We start from the raw sequence: 22,294 nt of genomic DNA, 5'->3' as shown, positions 1-22,294 counted from the left end.
TTGGAAAGTCAGGGAAAGGAATGGACTTGATGGAAAGCCTCAAATTCTAGTACATGAGAGCACTTAATGAATACTATTTGTCAATGGTAAGAATGGTATTCTTTAGAGAGCCTGAGCCTAGAAATATTTTCTAGGGAGGTTGAAGATGAATTTTCAGAGTCCATAGAGTAGTAGATACAAAATGTCTACCCAGATTCCAGACTTCCTCTGCTCATGGTTTTCAGAAGCATGAGGATGTGCACTAGTTGATAAAACACCAGGGAATATGTAGTTTTTAGACATGCATAGCAATTATATGCAAAGTACTTAACATTGGCACATGTTCATGTTTTTATGAAGCACGTTTGGAATACAGAAGAGCAAAAAGAGCTACTTTGTACACAAGTAACTTGCAGCATTCAAATAGCTAAGGCTCTAATATCAGAAATCTCAAACAAGTTTCAAGGACTGAACTTTTTTAAATATAGCTTGTGTTGTCTAAAATTCTAAATGTGGGTCCTAAGACTGGGGGGGGGGGGCCGGAAAGCTGGCTAAAATCATTGATAAATTCAGAAAGAGTTTAGGCTTTTCAAAATTTATTAAAGCTTGGATCTATTTGGTATAGCCAGAGAGACAGAATCCTTTCCTTTCCTAGCAGCCCACATGAAATTCTGCCACCAAGCCAATGTCCCAAACTACAAGGGGGAATCCTGTTCTCCCTCTCTCACCACGTGCCTATTCCTCACCAAAAATAGAGTTCTACCATGATCGAGCATCCACTTCCTAGTTCCTCTCTCCCTCCCCCAAAGGGGAGATCTTTCAAGCTGATTGGTTGAGAGTGGTCTCTTGCTGATGTCAGTAGTACATCAATACATCACTCAAGGCCAGCCAGGTGTGGTCTCCATCCAATCATCCTTAAGTAGGTACTTAGTCAGTTTCTCATTCTCACCCAATCCAAACAACACTAAATCAATCAGGTGAGACCCCTGGGCATCTGCCAAGTCCCATTATTTTATCACGAGTTGTAATTGAATCAAGTAAAAAGTGCGCCGCATGGGCCAGCTAGGTGGCACAGTGGATGGAGCATTGGCCTTGGATTCAGGAGGACCTGAGTTCACATCTGGCCTCAGACACTTGACACTTATTAGCTGTGTGACCCTGGGCAAGTTGCTTGGCCCTCATTGACCCACAAAACAAACAAACAAAAAACAAACAAACAAAAAGTGAGTGCATGTATGTATGTGTGTGTATGTATGTGTCTGTCTGTTTTAATGAAGACCAATTCCAGAAATGTAGTTACATGTTCAATGATTTCACTGGAAATTAGTTTCTTTGGGTTGTGGCTAATTTTTTTTTGAGAGAAGAGGGGTGTTGTTTTTGTATCCCCAGTAGTCAGCACACAATAATCAGTCATCTCTCTTAGACCAGACAATCATGGTGGCAGACTCAGTTTTTATATCCTTCAAAACAGGTGGTTCACCAAACAGCAATGTGATTCAAGATGAACTATATTAAAATGAAGGGCTAAGTATCTCTTGGAAAAGCATCTTTATACCAGAGCACCCATAGCTTTAGACTATCAATTCAAAGAATATATACCCCACCCAAGTCTGAGCAGAAAACAAGGGTGGGGCCTTGAACAACTTAATGAAATTGCATCATCAGTAATATTCTTTTTTTAAGTAAATATTTTTTTATTGTAATAAATACTTTTATTTATAGTTTGGAGTTCCAATTTTTATCCCTCCTTCCCTCCCCTTGCCCCCTGAGGCAACAAACAATCAGATATTGGTTATACATGTATGATTGTGTAAAACATTACCATATTTGTCATTTTGTACAAGAAAACTTGATCAAAAGAAAAAAATGAAAGAAAGTGAAAAATAGTATGCTTCAGTCTGTTCCATCAATATTAGTTCTTTCTTTGGAGGAGGATAATATGTTTCATCAATAGTCCTTTTGGATTGTCTTGAATCATTGTATTGTTGAGAATAGTCAAGTCATTCATGTGCAATGTTGTCTTGATTCTCCTCACTTCAGCATACATGGTTTCATCCATGTCTTTCCAGGCTTTTCTGAAGTCATCCTGCTTGTCATTTCTTATAGCACAATAATATTCCATCACCATTATATACCACAGTTTGTTTAGCCATTCCCCAATTGATGGGCATTCCTTTGATTTCCAATTCTTAGCCACCACAAAAAGAGCTGCTAGAAATATTTTTGTACAAATAGGTCTTTTTCTCTTTTTGGAGATGTCTTTGGGATAAGTAATACTCTGAAGAAAAAAATGAGGAATTTAGAATGGGGAGAGTCTCTAGATCTTCCCAAGATATTGGTTATTAATAACTATTTATTTAATTCTTACAAATAATTTGTTCATTGTTGGGGGTAATGATTTTGCCCTAAAACCTCTTTCTCATAATATTTAAATGTTTCTAATTAATGAAAGATAATTTTGGAGATGTAGATTTTACAAACACACAGCTGCTTGTGAGCCCAGAAAAAAATGGTAAACCACATGCAGCATAGCACCAAATAATCTTCATAGATCTTTAGATAAGGAGATACAGTACAGGTATAGAATTCCACTCATGCATCTAAGAAAGTATAAAAGTACTTGTTGTAGGGTATGGATGAGAATTAATGCATAAAATTGTATATTTACTGACAAAGGCTTAATTCCTCTTACAGTGAATGTTATTATTATTGTTATACCAAGTGGGGCCATTCTCCATTAGGGACATAACTTGGACATTTTATTGCAAACTAATGGAACTATGTGATACAAAATATAAAACTTTACTCACTTTTTTTTAGGGACCCATGTAAATTTTTTTTTCTTTGCTGGGCAATGAGGGTTAAGTGACTTGCCCAGGGTCACACAGCTGGTAAGTGTTAAGTGTCTGAGGCCGGATTTGAACTCAGGTCTTCCTGAATACAAGTCTGGTGCTTTATACACTGTGCCACCTAGCTGCCCAGGACCCATATAATTTGTGAAGCCAGCTATATCTGCATTCAAGGCAATGTTTTACTTCATAGAAAAGTTTCAAAATAATTTTGAGATAGTCCCTTATGATTGAAAACTGACAAGAGGAGGTTAATTCTTTAGTCTTTCATAAAATAAAGGTATGGATTTAGCCTGTCAGCATTTTCTGAGTTTTGTTTTGTGGCATTTTATAGAATGAATGAGATTCTATGATAGTTTTGATGCTAGCCATTCTTTTAAAAATACTAGATATTCCATATGCCTAGATGGATTCAAACTTCATTTATGGGTCCTCTCAATCTATTTTAAGCTCTGAATTGCTTGACCCAATTAGTTTGGGAAATAATGGTCACTGTGATGGTAAGCCATCTGTGAATTTGGTAAGAGGAAAGGGCAGAGTTTGACACTGTAGACAAAACAACTTTTAAATTATTACATTTTTCACTTTTTAAGTTGGTGATGTTATGTCAGCAGAATTAGCCTAGAAAATTGGAAACACACCAAGAGTATTTTGGTGCTAAAGTTCATTAATTCAGTCCCTAGCTTCCTTAAAGTCTCACCTAAAATCCTTCCATCTGCAAGAGGCCTATTCATTTTCTGCATTCCCCCTTAGTGCTAATACTTTTTCTCTAAGATTATTTATTTCTTATATCTCCTGTTTATATCTTGTTTGTATGTAGTTGTTTACATTTCATCTGCCCTATTAGATAATGAGCTCCTTAAGGTCAGGGATTGTTGTTGATTTTCTCTGTAACTTCAGTTGTTTGGGAGAACCACCCTAAAATGTGAAATAGTTTTAGAAATAAATTTGTTAGGTCATTTGGTAGCAAGGGAGAGCTAGAAAGAAGGGTTGGCTCCCTTCACAAGTCTTTGTGAGATTATGTTATATAGAAATCAGAAAAGGGCATAAAGGCATTTGCCTGATTAACCTTATGTAGTCAGTAGGTAGTCTTGAAGAGGAAAATTTGAAACGTATATCAGCAGGTAAATCAATGTATACTGGGGAGCCCAAAACACAATCTCTGGTCATGAACCCAAAACAAGACCGGAGGGGACCCAAAATAAGGATTAGGTAGGATCTAAACACTCCTTACAACCATCTGGTTTCCCTGGAGTATCTCTGAGGTCAGCCTGACTTCTATAGTAAGCTTTTTGGATTAGACAATTTTCTAGCTGCATAAAGGTAGGTTCAAATAATATATTTTGTTTGTTTGTTTGTGAGGCAATGGGGGTTAAGTGACTAGCCCAGGGTCACACAACTAGTAAGTGTCAAGTGTCTGAGGCCAGATTAGAACTCAGGTATTCCTGAATCCAGGGCCAGTGCTTTATTCACTGTACCACCTAGCTGCCCCGGTTCAAATATTAACAAATGATAAATAATGATCCACACTCCATTGTTCAACACATTGCCTGTTGTGAAGCTGGTGCTTAATGAATATTATTGACTTGATTATTAAACACTTACTATTGGGCAAGGCATTGCACTAGGCATTGGGGATTCAGAGACAAAATGCAAAAATCAGTCCCTACCACGAAGGAGCCTATACATAATAAAAAAAAATGACAATGAAAAACATCTGTAGGCATAAGTATTATTGAGTCTACTAATGGAATAATTTATGCATTAAAAATGGTGAAGTGGAAAGAGATCTAAGTTTGGAGTCTGTTAACCTTGACACTGCAAAACTGGATCTGAAAATATCCCTCTATCAAAGAATTACACACACAATCCAATCAAAATTTAAGTAAAAGTTTTTATTATTTGGCACACAGAGATATGGCTGGGAGAAGTATAAACTTCAACTCTGAACAAAGGAGAAGGTGATAATTTTTTAGAGGAGAGAAGCGGGGGAGAGACAGGACTGAAAAGTTACAACTGTCCTAACTTGAGATTATTGTTACTACCTGGTCCTAATCACATAGCAAACACAAGTGGTTCCCAATTAGGCCCCTACTATAAATTTCAAGGCACCCAACTTTCTGGGTGTCCGGGGCATATCTGCTTTGTTATCTGTTTGACTAACCACTCTCTGGTTAATTAACTACTTTGCTTTTCCAAGGAAAGAGTAATCTCTAACTGACCCCAGAAAGTTGATCAACTGTATTTCTCCATGGTCCTCCTCAGGGTCAGATTATTGCTAACTGGACCCAGGCCTACTAGGCTGTCACTACAATCTGAAAATTAATGAAATGATCAATATAGGAGAAATAAGGTCTTTAATCAGAGTACTATAACTCAGAGTATTGTAAAGCAAGAACGCTAGGAATACCCAAAGATGGGGACTGAAGACAGGGTTTTTATGGGATAACAGAACAGAGGGTGCCAAGAGACTGCCCTTGGGAAAAGTTTCTCACAGACACAAACTACTTAATGTAAATGAACCTTTTTACAGAATAACCTAAAGTCCAGGAAGTAAGCTTGGGAATCTTTGGGAGGGAATAGTTTGTTTGGGGGAGATCCATAAAACAAATCAAGAATCTGGAATTGACAAAGATTGGTCAGCCCCAGGAGATTCATTGGCCTGGGAATGGGGAATAGGTGAGAATCAATCAGTTCTCAGTAAATTGTGGTTATCAAGTCAAAACCATGCTTTTGAACAACAGCTCTGCTAAGCCCTACATAAATTACCCTGGTCAAAGTCACTCAGCCTCTCTAGGCCTCAGTTTTCCATTGGTAAGGTGGGATTGACTTAATTTATAGATGATGAGGAAAGGAATATAATCTCACGGTAGGAACATGGAGACCTGCACAGCACACAAGGGGGTCGGCAACACATAACTCTAAATGACTAGTTTTCTTTCTTTTTTAATACTAAAAAGGTGACTGTGGCGTATTTAACAAAAGCAGAGCTACCAAACCCCATCCTTGCTCATAAAGGGCCATCTCCAAGTGGGAAAAATGTACAATAGTGACAAGGGATCTTGCATCAGGGGTTGTACAACTGCTTCTCTGAGGAGGTTGGATTAGATAACTTCAAGGGGTTCCTTCACACTCTAAATCTATGATCCTGTCACCAGAGCAATGAAACAGCACTACTTCACTGGAAGATTTTAATTTGGTGTTAGAGGATCAGAGTATTACTTGAAAATTTAAAAGTGCAACTTGCATCCTATAACATCTGAATACCTGACCTCTATCCTATACAGATAGTTTACTATGGTATCATCCACAGCCTGTGTGAAATACAGAGAATCATGTTAATAATTACCTGCTTTGCCCAAACTGTGCTAATTCTGACTCCAAATTGTCAGTTGGTGTAAAAGTGTACTGCTTTATCTATCATTTGAATGCTACTGCATATCAGAAAGCATTGCAATTCGCTAACAACCCTGTGCTTTCAAGTGTAAAACAGGTGCCTTTGGGGATCATTTTTCTTTCATAATTACTGAACTCCGACTGAGGACTTATTAGGTGGAACACACTAATAAGTTGTAATTAGTAACTTCTTCAAAGTGCTGTGTATATTTCATTTAGGTGGGATTAAGAAAAGACATACAAGACACATATCTCATTTATAGTGCTGTTCCATGGGGACTGTCATCAGTGGGGCAAATCCTTCTTAGGGCTGTGGAATGTCACATCAGCAGATGCTAATCATAAGACTCAAAAAGTATAATTACTATTAAACACCTCACTTCTCCTGAACAGAATATACTCTAATAAACGGTACAAGCAACCTGCCACAAAAATGTATAATGAATATAATTGTCTTAGGCTAAATCCTACAATGGGCTAGTCACATTTCATTGTGGAGCCTCTTGAAAAACAAACGTTACTCATTCCTAAGAGTAAATAATACCAAGATAGAGATAGCATGGTGTAATACACTGGTGCTGGATAAGGAAATGGCAAACCACTCCAGCATCTTTGCCAAGAAGAGTCAGACATGACTGGGAAAAAAACAAAAAAACAAGCAAATGATTAAACAAGTGCAGTGGCATCAAAACTCAAATAGAGGGGGCAGCTAGATGGAGGAGTGGATAAAGCACCGGCCCTGGATTCAGGAGGACCTGAGTTCAAATCCGGCCTCAAACATTTGACACTAGCTGTGTGACCCTGGGCAAGTCACTTAACCCCCATTGCCCCACCAAAAAAAAAGAAAAAAAAAAACTCAAATAGAAATGGATCCCTATGGCTACATATTGACTTAGAAAATTATAAATTAACATTATGTATATTTTATTGTATTTTAATTTACTTTCTTAAACATTTTCCAATGACATTTTACTCTGGTTGTGCCACCCTTGGGAGTTTTGCACCAGCATGCCTTAAGCCTTTAACAGCCTTAAGTTTAGTACTTCTATTGTAGCAGAACCAGTGGGTTGAACATGGAGTCAGAAAATCTGGTTTTGAATCCCACCTGTCTGACCCTGCAAGTAACTTAACCTGTCTGAGCCTCAGTTAATAGCACCAAACACTTCAGATTCTTAGGATCCAATGAGGTGACATATGTAAAGCTCTTTGCCAAAGGTAAACTGCTATATAAAATGTGAGCTATTATATAGCACACCAAAAACTTGTTCAGTCTAGTTGATTTAAAGTGGGGCTTCTTTTTTTAAAAAAATTGAAATTCATTCATTTAAATGTAAATAGTTGTAAACCAAGTTTAATAGGTCCTTACTGATGCTTAATAAATTTACTGATATGTTTAAAAAGAATATTATGCTATTATTTAATATAAATTTTTAAAATTTTGAGTTCAAAATTATCTCCCTTTCAGCCCCTCCCCCATCCACTGAGAAGGCAAGTAATATGATACCCATTATGCATGTATGCATGTATGCAGAACATATTTCCATATTAACATTGTTGCAAAATTTAAAAAGCAAGGAAAATAAAGTGAAAAAAGTATGCTCTAATATATGCTTAGAGTTCATCAGTTCTCTCTCTGGAGGTACATTTTTCATCATGAGTCAAGTCTTTCACAGTTAATCATTATTATGGTATTGCTGTTACTAAGTACAATGTTCTACTGGTTGTGCTGTCACTTTTCATCAGATCATATAAATCTTCCCAGGTTTTTCTGAAACCATGCTGCTAGTACAATAGTACTAGCAAAGTCAAAGGGTATGCACGATTTGATAGCCTTTTGGTAATAGTTCCAAATTGCTCTCCAGAATGGTTGGACCAATTTACAACTCCACCAACAGTGTACTTGCATACCTATTTTTCCATATCCTGACTAGAATTTGTCATTTTTTCCCTGTCATCTTGTCATGCTAGCCAATAGAGAAGAGGGTTCTTAACCTGAAGTCTATGAACTCAATTAAAAAGAAAATTTGTAACTATTTCTGTAATCCAATGTATTTTATTTAATGCATTTAAATACATGATCTGCGAAGGGTCTATAGACTTCGACATATTGCCAAAAGGACACCTGACTTAGAGGAATAGAGGCTTCTTTGCATTTGGTGCTCATTCTAGTAAGAACCTATGTAGATATCACCTAGGTAGTTAAGAAGAGCAGTAGACAGAGTGCCAGGTCTGGAGTCAGGAAGCTATTTATTAATAGTTTTTCAATTTTGTCTGACCCTTTGTGACCCCATTTGGGGTTTTCTTGGAAAAGATACTGGTTTGCCATTTCCTTCTCCAACTCATTTTACAGATGAGGAAAATTAAAGCAAACAGGATTAAGTGACTTGCCCAGGGTCACATAACTAGTATTTGTCTGAGGCTGGATATCAACTCAAGTTTTCCTGACTCCAGGACTGGCACTCTGTCTACTGGAACCTGAGAACAAATCCAACCTCAGACACTTACTAGCTGTGTAACCCTAAACAAGTTACCAACAAAGTAAAATTTAGACTCTCTGTTTCCAGAGCTAAGGCTCAGCAAGCAAGCTGTACCTTGAGCTTGGCAGGACAACAATCCTTTGTGATCACCCTCTGGATGATATCACCTTCTGGGATAGTGACACAATTCACCAGGTGTTCTCTGGTCAAAGACAAACACTGGACAAAGTTAGAATATCCTGCAGTAAATCAAACTTTGTCACATGCTTTCTGCTCCCTCATTGTTAGTTAGGGCTACAATTCCCTGAGCAGTCACTAGTATAAGTATTGAGACCTCCCACCCTGCCCTGGGTACCGCCCCCCCCAGGGGTGGGGCCCTGGCACATGTGTTTACAGCTCCACCTTGTTGAAAGCCTTTTTCCTCAATTAGAAAATAAACTTTCTAATTCCAGACACCTGCCTCTGGCCTATTCTGTGTGGCTCCCACCATACATAGGTTAGAGACCAGGTCTGGAAAAGTCCAGTTGACATTACTTAACCCTATTTGCCTCAGTTTCCTCATCTGTAAAATGAGCTGCTGAAGGGAATGGCAAACCACTTCAGTATCTCTTCCAAGAAAACCCCAAATGGGGTCACAAATAATCAGACACAATTGAAACAACTGAAACAACAAACCTAGAACTTAGGTGCGGCTTATGTTAAAACAACAAAGAAACTCCATCTAAGGTAGAGAGATAGTTGTCCTGCTCTAAATTATTTAGAGGTGAATCAATCGCTTTATCTTTTTAATGCAGAATAGTTTAATTCATTTTGGCAGTGTCTACATGCACAACTCATTTTTTGGATTTGTCTCAATTTGCTTTTAAAATCAAACAATGGGCTATTTCAAATGTGGGATTGATTGGTGACTGTAGAATATGATATTTCTACTATTTTACATATGGAATAGGGTTGAATGGGAGTATATATTCTTGGGGAGCATTCATGGAAGTGAGCTTATAGATTGTAGAAAAGGGCAACTTTTGGGGACTCCAGGGACATATGTGACTCAGCTCTAAAGGATATGTTCTTTGAGATGAAGAAGAAATCCCCTTACTGATCAGAAAGAGTTGATAACTCAATGATGTGTCTTTATTTTTAAAAATTTTTTAATCTATTTGTTATTTATTTATTTACTTGATTATTTATTTAGAATTTTCCCCATCTAACATGTAAAAATAAATTGTTACATCAATTTAAAAAACTTTGTGTTTCAAATTTTCATCCTTCCTCCCTATTCCCCCCTTAAGAACTCAAACAATTCAATATAAGTTATCCATGTACAGTCGTGAAAAACATAGCAGACAAAAAAACTTTAGAAAAAGGAACTAACAACAACAAAATATACTTCTATCTGTATTGAGGTACCATCAGTTCTTTGTAGATAGATTACATTTTTCATAAGTCCTTCACAACTGTCTTGGATCATTGCATTGCTGAAAATAGCTAAGTTATTCACAGCAGATCATCTTACAATATTGCTGTTATTTTTGTATACAGTACATTTCACTTTGCATCAGCTCATGTAAGTCTTTCAAGGTTTTTCTAATAGCATCCTGCTCACCTTTAATAGTAAACTACATTTATATAGTACTTTAAAGGGAGATTTACTTACAAAACACCCATGAGATTGATTATTACAACAACAATAATAGCTAACATTTATATAGTACCTTATGCCTGACAAAGAATTTTCTTCACAATAGCTCAGCAAAGTAAGTAGTACCACCACCACCACCACCACCACCATCATCATCAAATGATGTATCTTTAAAAGAGAGTTAATCTCTTCTCATAGTAAAGAGTGTGTGAGGGGAAACCTCACCTTCAGGAGAGGTCTGGTGCCCTGAAAACAATGAGCCAAAGAATGAGAGAAAAAAAAAAGAGTTCAACTGACCCTTCTTTTAAGTGGTTAGACCTCCTCAAGATGGAATCCTATCTGGACTATATGCTTGGGTCCAGAGAAGATAGGATATCCTTAGAAGAAAAAGCGAGGGACAGAGTACATTACCCTAGTCCCTTGGGTCCAACTGTGGTTATTTATTGCTAGAAATATCATTCTTATTTTCTAGTTACTCATGGAAGTAATGTCCATATGTTATTAATTTCTTAGCAAACATGACCATATGTTATTAGTTTCTTAGCAAACATGACATCTATCTATTTTTAGAAAAGATAACATCTTATCTTTTGATGTGAATGTTTATCCCTGTCAAAATACTTAACTGAAGAAGATACATATTTATTTTAATGTTTTCCATCACTCAGAAAATTTAAAAAAGGAACAATACTCATTGAGAAACATAGGTTCTCTTCTTTTTCTTTTTTTTTTAAGGGAGGCAATTGGGGTTAAGTGACTTGCCCAGGGTCACACAGTTAGTAAGTGTTGTGTCTGAGGCCATATTTGAACCCAGGTACTCCTGACTCCAGGGCTGGTGCTCTATCCACTGTGCCACCTAGCTGCCCGATGGGTTCTCTTCTAAAATCTGTGAAGTTATAATCATTCTTTGTGCTACATCATATGATCTGTGTCAGAGTGACCTATGAAAAAGATATCTCTAAAAATGAAGCACATTAAGATCATTAAGATGGCCTGAAAGATGACCAGTTTTATACGCTGAAAACAATCATGCAAATATGGGAAGGATTACCCAGGGGATAAGCCAGCTCCAATAACTTGAGAGCCAATAATTAAATTTTTAGTGAGAACATTTACCTTAGAAATTGGCAAATGCTAAAAATGAATGCTATTGTTTTGTTAATTGTTTAAACTTAAGAAAGCGATAGATAAAATTTTACAAATGTAGATTAAACTTAAAAGTGTGTCATGTAGTTCCAGAGAGCCTGTTGTTGAATATTTAGCAGCACAACCCTGAGCAATGAACTATGATTTCATCAGCATGGAGAATACCTTCCATTAAGTTACTGATTTAGTAAATAAGTCCTAGTGGGCAGCCTAAGACCTAGCTTAAATGACTTACCTAGGGTTACAGAACTATGAAGGGCCTAGGGTGGGAAGCCAGGTCTTCATGATTCTAAATTTTACACTATCAATTAAACATGTTCACACTATCAAAGTAGAAAATAGTAAAGTAGGCAAGACTATAGCTTCAGGTATAGGATTAAATTATCAAGATGCAAATAGTACTTTTTAAAGTTTTATTTTTTTGAAATAGCAATTTGGCATTAAAATAAATCCATCTTTATTAATTTTATTCTGAGCATAAACATGATCCCACTTTGGTAAAGAAACATAAATCACAGATAGCTGGGTATTTTTCAATTTAGTATAATCAACTACTGATTATTTGGATGTTAATTATGATTTGCCCTTTGATTCATCTTGGCCATTTTCATTGTTTATTCGTCCTCAAATAAAGAGACAGTCAAAGCAGAATGAATTCATTGAATTACTTGGAAATTACAGTACATGATATGGTAGAAAGAATGTCTATATTATTAGCTAACAAATATTTTTTGATTATATGATGATTTTCTTGACCAGTTCTTCATTAAAATGGAAAAAAATCCAAGATAACAAATAGGGTAGTAATGCCACAAAACAGACCTTCATAAGAATATCTGTCAATCATATGGTGGCAAACCAAACAATTCTGGCTTAAAGTCCTCCAGTGATTTCAGCACAAAAGTTGCCTTTCTTGTAAGCTCTGGGTTTAATTGTTCATCTGGAACCATAACCACCTGCATCCCAGCTGCAAGTGCTGCTTCAACACCATTTGGAGCATCTTCAAACACAAGGCACTGTGGTGAAAAGAAAAAGAACAGAAAGACAAGTTAATAAGTCATTTTATGTAGTGAGACATTTAAACTCAATTTTTTATCATCACCATTAACACTAATATCATCTTTATCATTATAATCATCACCAACATTATCATCATGATACTGGTACTTTAGTGAAGTTCTGGTAAGAACAAACATGACTAAAACCCCTGTATTAGGCCATGTCAGTAATTATCAGTCAAAAATCTATTATATTAAAGAACAAAAATCTGTTCAATCAATAATTGAACATTACAGGCATGGGAATAAATGATGAAAATTTCATGTTTTAAAAATACAGAGTATTCCCAGGGCTGTTAATGTTTTATGTACTGTAGTTTGAGAATTAAATGGTTAGGGTGTTTTTGTTTAAAAATTCAGTTGCTTGTGTGCCAGTGTTATGCAACAAAAATCTCATTAGCACAAAAATTCAGTGCCCACGTGTAGCATCTGTTTTGGTTTATCATGTAAATCCGTTTTATTATCTGGATTACTGACACAAAAGAATTTAAAAGCTCCTGTGCTCTCTTCATTTAGAAATTCACATTTTAAATGATGCTATATTCATCATCAAGCTAGTAAATGTTCTGCTGGATAAACGTTTCTGTGAATTTCTGATTATGACATGCTAAAAACAGGAAATTGGCGACTGTCTAATATTTTGTAAGTGAAACAAATGATGCACAATGAGATGTACTTTTCAATATCACCAGCAAAGCTTGTGAAGATTTGAAGATAGAAAGGAAGCATCGTGCCTGACTCTTCATGACCCCACAGACCAGACTATGAGGTTCTTCTGGCAAAGATACTGGAATGGTTTGTCATTTCCTTCTCCAGTAGGTTAAGGCAAACAGGTCAAGTGACCTGCCGAGAGTCACATAGTTATTAAGTATATGAAGCTGGATTTGAACTCAGCTCTTCTTGACTCTGGCCCAACACTCTATCTACTGAACCACCTAGATTAATTAAATCCTTCTAGATAACAGATGATTCCTGATATTAATTGCAAAATTTTTCCATCTTTCCCTCTTCTTGCCTCTCCATTTCTGCCCATGTATGTAGTGACTGAAAATTTGTAAACACTCTTCTCTCCAAATTATGTTTCTCACCTAATCCCTATTAGCCACCACTTACCCCAAAGTCCTCCATGATTGATAAGATAAACATCTCAGGAAATACATTAACAAATTAATGGGGGTGAGTGGGGGACTAGGTATTACCTTGACCTTCCTCCTCTTACCCCTAATATCTAATCCCTGTTGCCAAGAGGCAAGAACAGTGGCCAGGTCATACTTATTCTATCTTCCTAATATCTTTGGTATAAATACTCTTTTGTCCCTTGACACTGCCATAGCCCTGGTGCAGACCACCGTCATTTTGTATTTGAAATATGACATTAGCCTGCTAGTTGTTCTTCTTGCTTCAAGTCTCCCCTCAACTCCAGTCCATCCTTCATTCTGATATCAACTTCATATTCCTAAAGCACAGGTCTGATCATGACCACTTGTCCTCCCTTTCCTTCCTTCAATAAACTTCGGTGGCTTTCCTATGACCTCTGACATTAAATACAAAGTCTACTTTGGGGAGTTCAATGCTTTTCATGATCTGGCTTCCTTTCTAATGTTTTATAGCTCACCCCTGTATCTGCCCCTCTTTACACCAAATCCAGTGACACTGGCCTCCTTGCTGTGACTCTTTATTGACTCCCTTGTTATATCTGTTTCCTTGCCTCCTTGTTTTCTGTCATGTCCTGATGCTCTTTTCTTCCCTCTGCTGATTATCTCCAATATATCCCATTACAAAGTTGCTGGCATCTTGTCTCTCCTAATAAGACTGTGAGCTCCCTGAGGGGAGAGACTATTGTTTGCCTTGCCTGGTGCATTGTAGGTGCATAAATGCTGGCTTGACTGGCTGGAACTGGAAATTACATTGGGAAACAGTTGTGATGGGGTAGAAAGAACACTGGAATTGGATTAAAAGAATGGAATTTGAATGTCAGGGCTGTCAATTAGCTGTGTAACTTTGGAAAAGTTATTTAAAACTCTGATTTTCAGCTTTTATGTACAATGGAACCATATTATCCTGAGCCAGCTGTAGTTAAAAACAAAAGGAATTTAACAAAAAGATAAAAAATGTAATGTATCTGTCAGACTTTTGCAGTGTTCTATTGTTAACTTCAAGAATACTAGAAAGACCACTTGGATTAGATCATCTCTGAAAGTGATGCACTACATAAAGAAATCGTAATGGCACTTATGATGAAATCAGAAAAAAAATAGCTGAACTTTGCTAAATATGAAAGAAATCATGTTAGAATTGACACAACTTTAAAGGTATTTTATAGTTTAGTTCTCAAGATATCTCAAAATGGGGAAGATTCCAAAAGATCACACAAGATCACAATCAGTACTTTTATATTTTGCCCCACCTACATAAAAGCACTTAGCATCAGCAATTTATTTTCCTGCTTTCTGCTCTCTATTAATTCTATGTGTTATATGTAGCAAGTATCTTTTAAAAGTTAGAAGACAGTGGGAGAAGCTAGGTGGCACAGTAGATAAAGCACTGGCCCTGGATTCAGGAGAACCTCAGTTCAAATCCGGCCTCAGACACTTGGCACTTACTAGCTGTGTGACCCTGGGCAAGTCACTTAACCCCAATTGCCCAGCAAAAAAAATAAAAATAAAATTAAAAAGTTCGAAGACAAAGAAGGTTTTTCACAAATAATTTTCTAAGTTGGACCATATCTTGATACTCAGATCACTAAGATAGATGTACATAATATAAGATTCTCAAATATTTGTTATTTATTGATTTCAAGAATGCATCTGCTTCAATATAAGGCAAATGAGGCTTAGTTGGAGGCTTATTTGGAGGGTACTTGGAAAACAGTTCAGCGCTGTATACTGTTGTAAAAGTGAACTCTTTAGTGTCAGTATTCTCCATTTGATACTGTATGGTTGTGAGTCATGGAACACTACAATCCCAGAAAAATTAAAATTATAGATACCTGTAAGGGTAAAGAAAAGGCAAATGGGCATGACCCAATTCTAGGTATGGGCATAGAGAGTACCCACCACCAATGCTTCAGTTTTCTCTTTTGTAAAATGAGGAGGTTGTATTAGAAGGATCTATATAGTCTCTTCCTGTCAAAATCTATGATCCTAAGTAGGCTGTATACTAATACTGATAAAACTGCAAATATAAGTATAATAAAATACCATTTATAAGGATTTATAAAATTGGAACAGGAAGGCCAACAATGTAGTGAGAATAAGAGACTGATAAGCTGAATGGTACACTGGCGTCACTGGGTACTAAAAGAAGACAAGTCAACAAGCTTTTATTAAGTGCCTACCTACTATGGCTAGACGCTATGCATGCCAGCTCTAGGGATTCAAAGAAAGGTAAAAGTCAGTTCCTGCTATCAAGATGTCTAATGTGGAAGATAGCACATAGAAACAAGATACATACAGGATGAATTGGAGATAATCTTAGAGGGAAGGCACCAGCAATTAAGAGTTATTAGGAAAGGCTTCTTGCAGGAGGTGGGATTTTAACTGGGGGCTGAAGGAAGCCAGGGGAGCCAAAAGGAAGAAATGAAGAGGGAATTGCATGGGTGCCAGCCACTGAAAATTCCTGGAGCTGGGAGATGGAGTACTGATTGTATTACTGGATAGGGTATAAGGAAAGGAATAAGGTGTAAAAAGACTGGAAAAGTTGGAAGAGGCCAGGTTATGAAGGCCTTTAAAAGCTAAACAGAGTAAGTCTTCTGGTAATTTGGACTGATTCTTTATGGGAGATTTATAGGAAAACATAAACTACAGTGCATATGAAATTATGGAAAGACTGAGATTTGTATTTATGGATAGAACATAAATCTGACAAAAATCAGTGATACCATGATGTCCTTAAAGCTGAATGTTTTAATAAATTCTTCCTAATTCTCTCCATTGTTTGTCAAAGATGCCTTAGTTCTTACATTTTATTAAACTTTACTTTTGAAATATAGCCATTTCATATAATCCAAATGATCTATTGGACATTTTGTTTTACTATCTATATCTTCTTTGGTCCTAAATTCTTCCTCTTCCCATAATATGATGGTGATGGAATACTATTGTGCTATAAGAAATGACAAGCGGGATGATTTCAGAAAGGCCTGGAAAGGCTTGTATGAACTGATGTACAGTGAAGAGAGCAGAACCAAGAGAACATTGTACACAGAGACAGCAATACTGTTTGACGAAGAACTGTGAAAGACTTAACTATTCCAGACAATCCCAAAGGACTATTGATGAAACATACTATCCACCCGCAAAGAACTACTATCAATGGAACACAGACTGAAGAAAGCTATTTTTCACTTACTTTCATTTTTTCTTTTATGTATAACTTATATCTAACTGCTTATTGCCTCAGGGGCCAGGAAGGGGAAGGAAGGAAAAAAGTGGAATCTAACACTATAAATACAAATGTTTATTACTTAAAAAAAATAAAGAAAGAAACAGAGCCACTTCTCATAAGCAGCTGAAGAATTCTGATTTCTACTTGTGACAGTTTTTGAAAATATTTTATTTTTCTTCTCTATGTGTATTCTGGTTGGCTAAGTCATCAGAGACAATTTTAATTCAAAAAAAAATTTTTAATGATTCCTCTTTCAGTCTTTTGACACTGTGAATAGAAGATTTGTGGTTGCTAGGCCATTAGTTTTCTGAAATAAACAGCTAAAAGTTCAACTACACAATTATGTGCACATGCAAGAGTTATGGAAGGAATGCTACTATATTATACAGTTCATCCGTAAATGGGTTAAATTAGTTAACTGTAGTTATGTAGTTAATAATAATAGCTAGCACTTATATAGTATTTAAGGTTGCAGAGTTCTTTATTATGCTATCTTATTTTTCACAATCACCATGGAAGGTAGGTGCTATTATTATCTCTTTTATAGATTAGTAAACTGAGGCACAGAGAAGTTACTTGCCCAGAATCACATAGCTAATATAGCTGAAGCAGGATTCAAATTCAGGTTTTCTTGACTCCAAATCCAGAGTTCTATGCTGCGCTACCTAGATGCCTAATTAGGAAACAGAGCCTTTCTCAGTCATGACTGTTACTTGTTGCTTTTCCTTACTTCAAATTCTATTATAGTGTTATGGGAAATAGAAAATATCAACAATTTAAAGTGACATGGAAAAGGATCGATAACATATACAAAAGACAGAATTGAAACACTTTTCATTGGTTGTTATTCTTTGGGAAAATTTCCACTTATTTTCTCATGTCATATATGCATGCCATGTGCATTAATTTATGTTTATATTTTTCCCCTACAATGTTCTGGCTCTGTTTTAAAGACTTAAGCTTCACAATCATGGAGTATGGACATTTGAGCTAATACATAATGCAGGGTCAAAGGAGGTAATATGAAAGTGCTTTAAAAGACATAAAGCTCTAAACCAATTTAATATTGTTTTAACTGTAATAGAAATAAGTTTAGGATTTCAAGTTTCAGTGTAAGGAAGCATAGAACACAATAGGACATAGTGAGCAGAGAAAAAATAAAATAAAAAAAACTAGATCTGGAAAAATGTTCACAATAAGAAGTAGTCGGGGCAGCTAGGTATCCACCAGCCCTGGACTCAGGAGTACCTGAGTTCAAATCCAGCCTCAGACACTTAACACTTACTAGCTGTGTGACTCTGGGCAAGTCACTTAACCCCAATTGCTCACTAAAAAAGAAAAAAAAAAAAAGAAGTAGTCAGGGTGGATATAAATTGGTCTAGGTCTGCTGTGGCCCTGTAGAGGGGCACCAAAACCATTAAATCGGCTGGGTTTTTACAGTGGTCTTGTCTCCATTAAGCAGGGCCAGGGATCAGGGAGGGGGAAGAGCTGGGAAGCTTGCCCTGGGGATTGGTTCAGATTCATGCTGGGGAGAAATACTTGGGGAATTGGTAACTAGTTGAAGGCTATAGAAAAGCTAAGAGACATGATCTGGAATGTCAAGAACAGGGAACAGTTAGCAGCCTGCTGGGATGGAACATAACCTTACAAGTGAAAAATTTTAGAGCATAATCATTTGATCATAATAAGATACTAACCTATATGTGATGTTCATTATATCTAGGGAAATTATTAACGGCATAATAGTTAATGAAACTGGCTTGCCTATGATTTGAACATTTAAAAAAAAGGTTGCCGTTAATTGGGAATGTTGTCTGATGAACAATCTCTGGGGAAAATATATTTGATCTGAATGTCAATTATAAAAATACCATTATAATCCATTCTAATGAGTTTATCTGGAAAAAAAAGTTGGGCTACTGTAAACATCTTCAAATTGAAAGTGTATTTGATCATTTTTAGTATAACATCGTGTATCTTTTGGTTGAAAATTTTGCTTTTCAACTTACAGATGTAAAATGATTTCAAAATAACAACAAAAAGTTTTTACTAATGAATTTGTTGTTTATTCATCAAACGAACATTTATTAAACACCAGTCAATACCTAACAATTATTTCAGCTGTCAGATTTGTTAACAAAAAACAACCCATAATACTCTAAAGTGAACTGGTTCGTCTGACATTATTATTTTTTACATGAAAAGCATTATATATATATTTATCACCAAAACTTTTTCTGGTATCTTCCCCTTTCCCCTTCTAGAGAGCCACTCCAAACTGTTTTGACATTATTTCTATATAGCCTGTGGTGGCTATGGAAACCAATGCAGGTGTACATATCCAATTACCACACAATCTACTAAATATAGATTTCAGGTACTGTGCTAAAGGCTGATGATACAAAGATAGACAAAACAGTCTCTATTTTCTGTGAGTTCACAATCAAATAGGTGAGAAAAGATAAAGCAATGATATACAACAGAATATAGACAGGATAAATTGAAGCTTAATCAATTGAGAAAAGGCCTGGGTTTTGGAAATGGAATACAGAGAGGCCAGTGTTACTGGATGGGGGACTGATGAGTGAGAAGACTACAAAGGTAGGAAGATACTGGGATATGAGGGCTTTGAAAGTCAAACAGAAATATATATTTGATTCTGAAGAGGAAAAGCGAGCCACTGGAATTTATTGATTGGTAGTGACTTTTGGATCTATACTTTAGAAGATCACATTGACAATATCTAGAGGATGGACTGGAGTGTGGATGAGCCTTGAGTTAGGGGAGACTAACTCAGGAGGCTATTGTAAAAATAGTTCAGGCACTGGGTCATAAGGACCTGCATAAGAATGTGGACATATCCAGAGGAAAGAAGGGTATTTATGAGAGAGATATTACCAAACATAGAATGAATAGGACTTGGCAACTGTGGAATAGAAGACAACCCTAAATTCTAAGCCTGGTTGACTATAGTAACTCCTCTCCAAAGTAACAGAAAAATTAGGAAGAGGAGAGGACTTGGGGTAGGGTAAGATAGGGAGTTATTTGGACATGTTGAGTTTAAAGATTGTCTTGGACATCCTGTCTGAGATGTCCAATAAGGAGTTGGAGGTTAGGAAAGAGGGTTAAGGATGAAAAGCAGATCGAGAATCAAACAGTGTAGAAATAACTAACTGATCCATGGGAGCTGATGAAATCATAAGTTGAAAGAGTATCAAGGAAGAGAGAAGAAGGCCAGGAAGAGCTTGTCAACACAACTAGCAGGTGCCATAGCAGTTACAAGTCCACAAAGGAGACAAAGGAACAATCAGATGAGGATGATCAATAACTGATTAAAGCTTGTAGAGATTCAAGAAGAATGAGGACTGGGAAAAAGTCATTAGATTTGGCAATTAACGGAGAACAGTAACTTTGGAGAAACCAAGTTTTAGTTGCATGATTAGGTTGGAACTCATTCTAGAAAGGGTCTCCAAACCACAGCCCAGTTCAAAGGCCATACCTGGCCACCTTATTTTTGTACAGCCTGTGAGCTAAGAACTGGGTTTTATATTTTAGGTTTGGAAGAGCTGCTCTGCTGTTACTATTAGGGAAATGTACTATTTTAATATTTGTATTTATCTTAGCATTAAATTCTGTAATAAAAAATCTGCACAAGTAATTTTTGATTTCTTAATTTTAGAAATAACCATCAATATGGATATAGCTAGGTTGATATAGTAGATAGAGTGCTAGACTTGGGAGTCAGGAAACCCGAGTTCAAATCTAGTCTCATAATGAATAATGAATAAAAAAAGTATTTTATAAGTGTTTGCTATATGTTAAGCACTGTGCTAATGTTGGATTTAGATATAGAAAGAAAACACAGTACCTCTCCTCAAAGAACTTATATTTGAATAGTGGAAATAACACACAAAAAAGAGTGGGGGCCCCAGAGGGGCAATTTTGTCCACCAAGTCACCTAAGATGTGAGTGGGACTTTGGAGGAGGGGTACACTGACAACACAATCCAATAACAATGGCAGAATTGATCTGATCTTGGTTTTTAAAAATTTTTGATAGTAGAACCAAGGTGGGAGGTTGGGGAGGAAAAGGTACTCACACTTAGGCAAGGCAGCTGGCAAGGCTACAGAGGAGATTACTCAAGGGACAGAAATGAAATGAAATTTGGTTAGGCCTTTTCCTGAAATAGTACTTCTTGAAAGGCAGTCACCTTAGGAAGAACAGGGTCCCTGAGTGGCTACTGCTCTAGAGCCAAAGGTGGCTAAATGGCCAAACTATGAAGTGACTCATTTATTTGGGGGAGGGAGGGAGGAGGGCGGGGCAATAGGGGTTACATGACTTGCCCAGGGTTACACAGCCAGTAAGTGTCTAGTATCTGAGGCTGAATTTGAACTCAGGTCCTTTTGAATCCAGGGCTGATGCTCTATCCACTGCGCCACTTAGCTGCTCCCAAAGTGGCTCTTACTTTAACCCTGACATGTCACGTAACCTTTCTCAATCTCAGTTTACCTCAAGTGTAAAATGAGAATACTAACAACACTATTGCTAAAACGAGATAATATACATAAACCCTACATCTTGAAAACCCTAAAGCACTATGAAATGCAAGCCAATATTATTCTAACCATTCTGTCTGAAGCACTCTTAAAGTAGATCATCAAGGAGACAGAAGAGTTAACAACACTTTGTCCAAAATAGGCCATCAGTGATTATCTGGTGATTTGATTTTGATTTACCAAATGGTGAAAATCAGCATTGACACAAACTTACAATTACATTCACTGGAGTTGAAAGTTAAATGAATGAATCAATTGTAGCACAGAGTGCATTGCTTGTCCTTTTTCATTGGGAAATGTTCAGTCTTTGAAAATCCAGGATTTAGCAACTCTGAAGGGGACAGACAGAAGGAGCCTCAAAGAGTCTCCTATATTTTTCATACAAGAAAATTGTATTGTAAGACAGTGTTTCCATATTATAATATATGTATAATAATAAAAACTGTGCAAAGAACGTCAATATAGGACAAAAAGCTTTTCTTCCTTTATCTTTTTAAAATACTGATTCCATGTCCATCAATCTGTCAGCAGCCATTTAAAACCAATCAGTAAAACTACAAAAAGACCTTTCTCTGTTTGGGTCTAATACAGCAAATCTTAATTACTTGCTTATAGTGGGCCAACATAACTCTTTTTTCACTAACAGTTTTTATATATATATATGCAGGGAAATGAGGGTTAAGTGACTCGCCCAGGGTCACACAGCTACTAAGTGTCAAGTGTCTGAGGCAGATTTGAACTCAGGTCCTCTGAATCCAGGGCTGGTGCTTTATCTGCTGCACTATCTAGCTGCCCCAGTTTCTTTATA

General features: G+C 36.7%; 1 protein-coding gene across 1 annotated transcript in view; it reads right to left on the bottom strand.

Annotated features, from left to right (window-relative positions):
• Positions 1-10,492: 10,492 nt before the first annotated feature.
• The window catches only part of LOC122751015 (pseudouridine 5'-phosphatase), a 183,056-nt gene continuing 171,254 nt past the window's right edge, over positions 10,493-22,294 (bottom strand). The window contains 1 exon segment of the mRNA XM_043997919.1: positions 10,493-12,502. Within this exon segment, the coding sequence (XP_043853854.1) occupies positions 12,326-12,502 (177 nt within the window). The 3' untranslated portion in view covers positions 10,493-12,325.

Source organism: Dromiciops gliroides, chromosome 3 (genome assembly GCF_019393635.1).
Source record: "Dromiciops gliroides isolate mDroGli1 chromosome 3, mDroGli1.pri, whole genome shotgun sequence".
NCBI classification, from domain to species: Eukaryota; Metazoa; Chordata; class Mammalia; order Microbiotheria; family Microbiotheriidae; genus Dromiciops; species Dromiciops gliroides.
The sequence above is the reverse complement of the archived record's forward strand: the minus strand, read 5'-3'. Positions and strand labels throughout refer to the sequence as shown.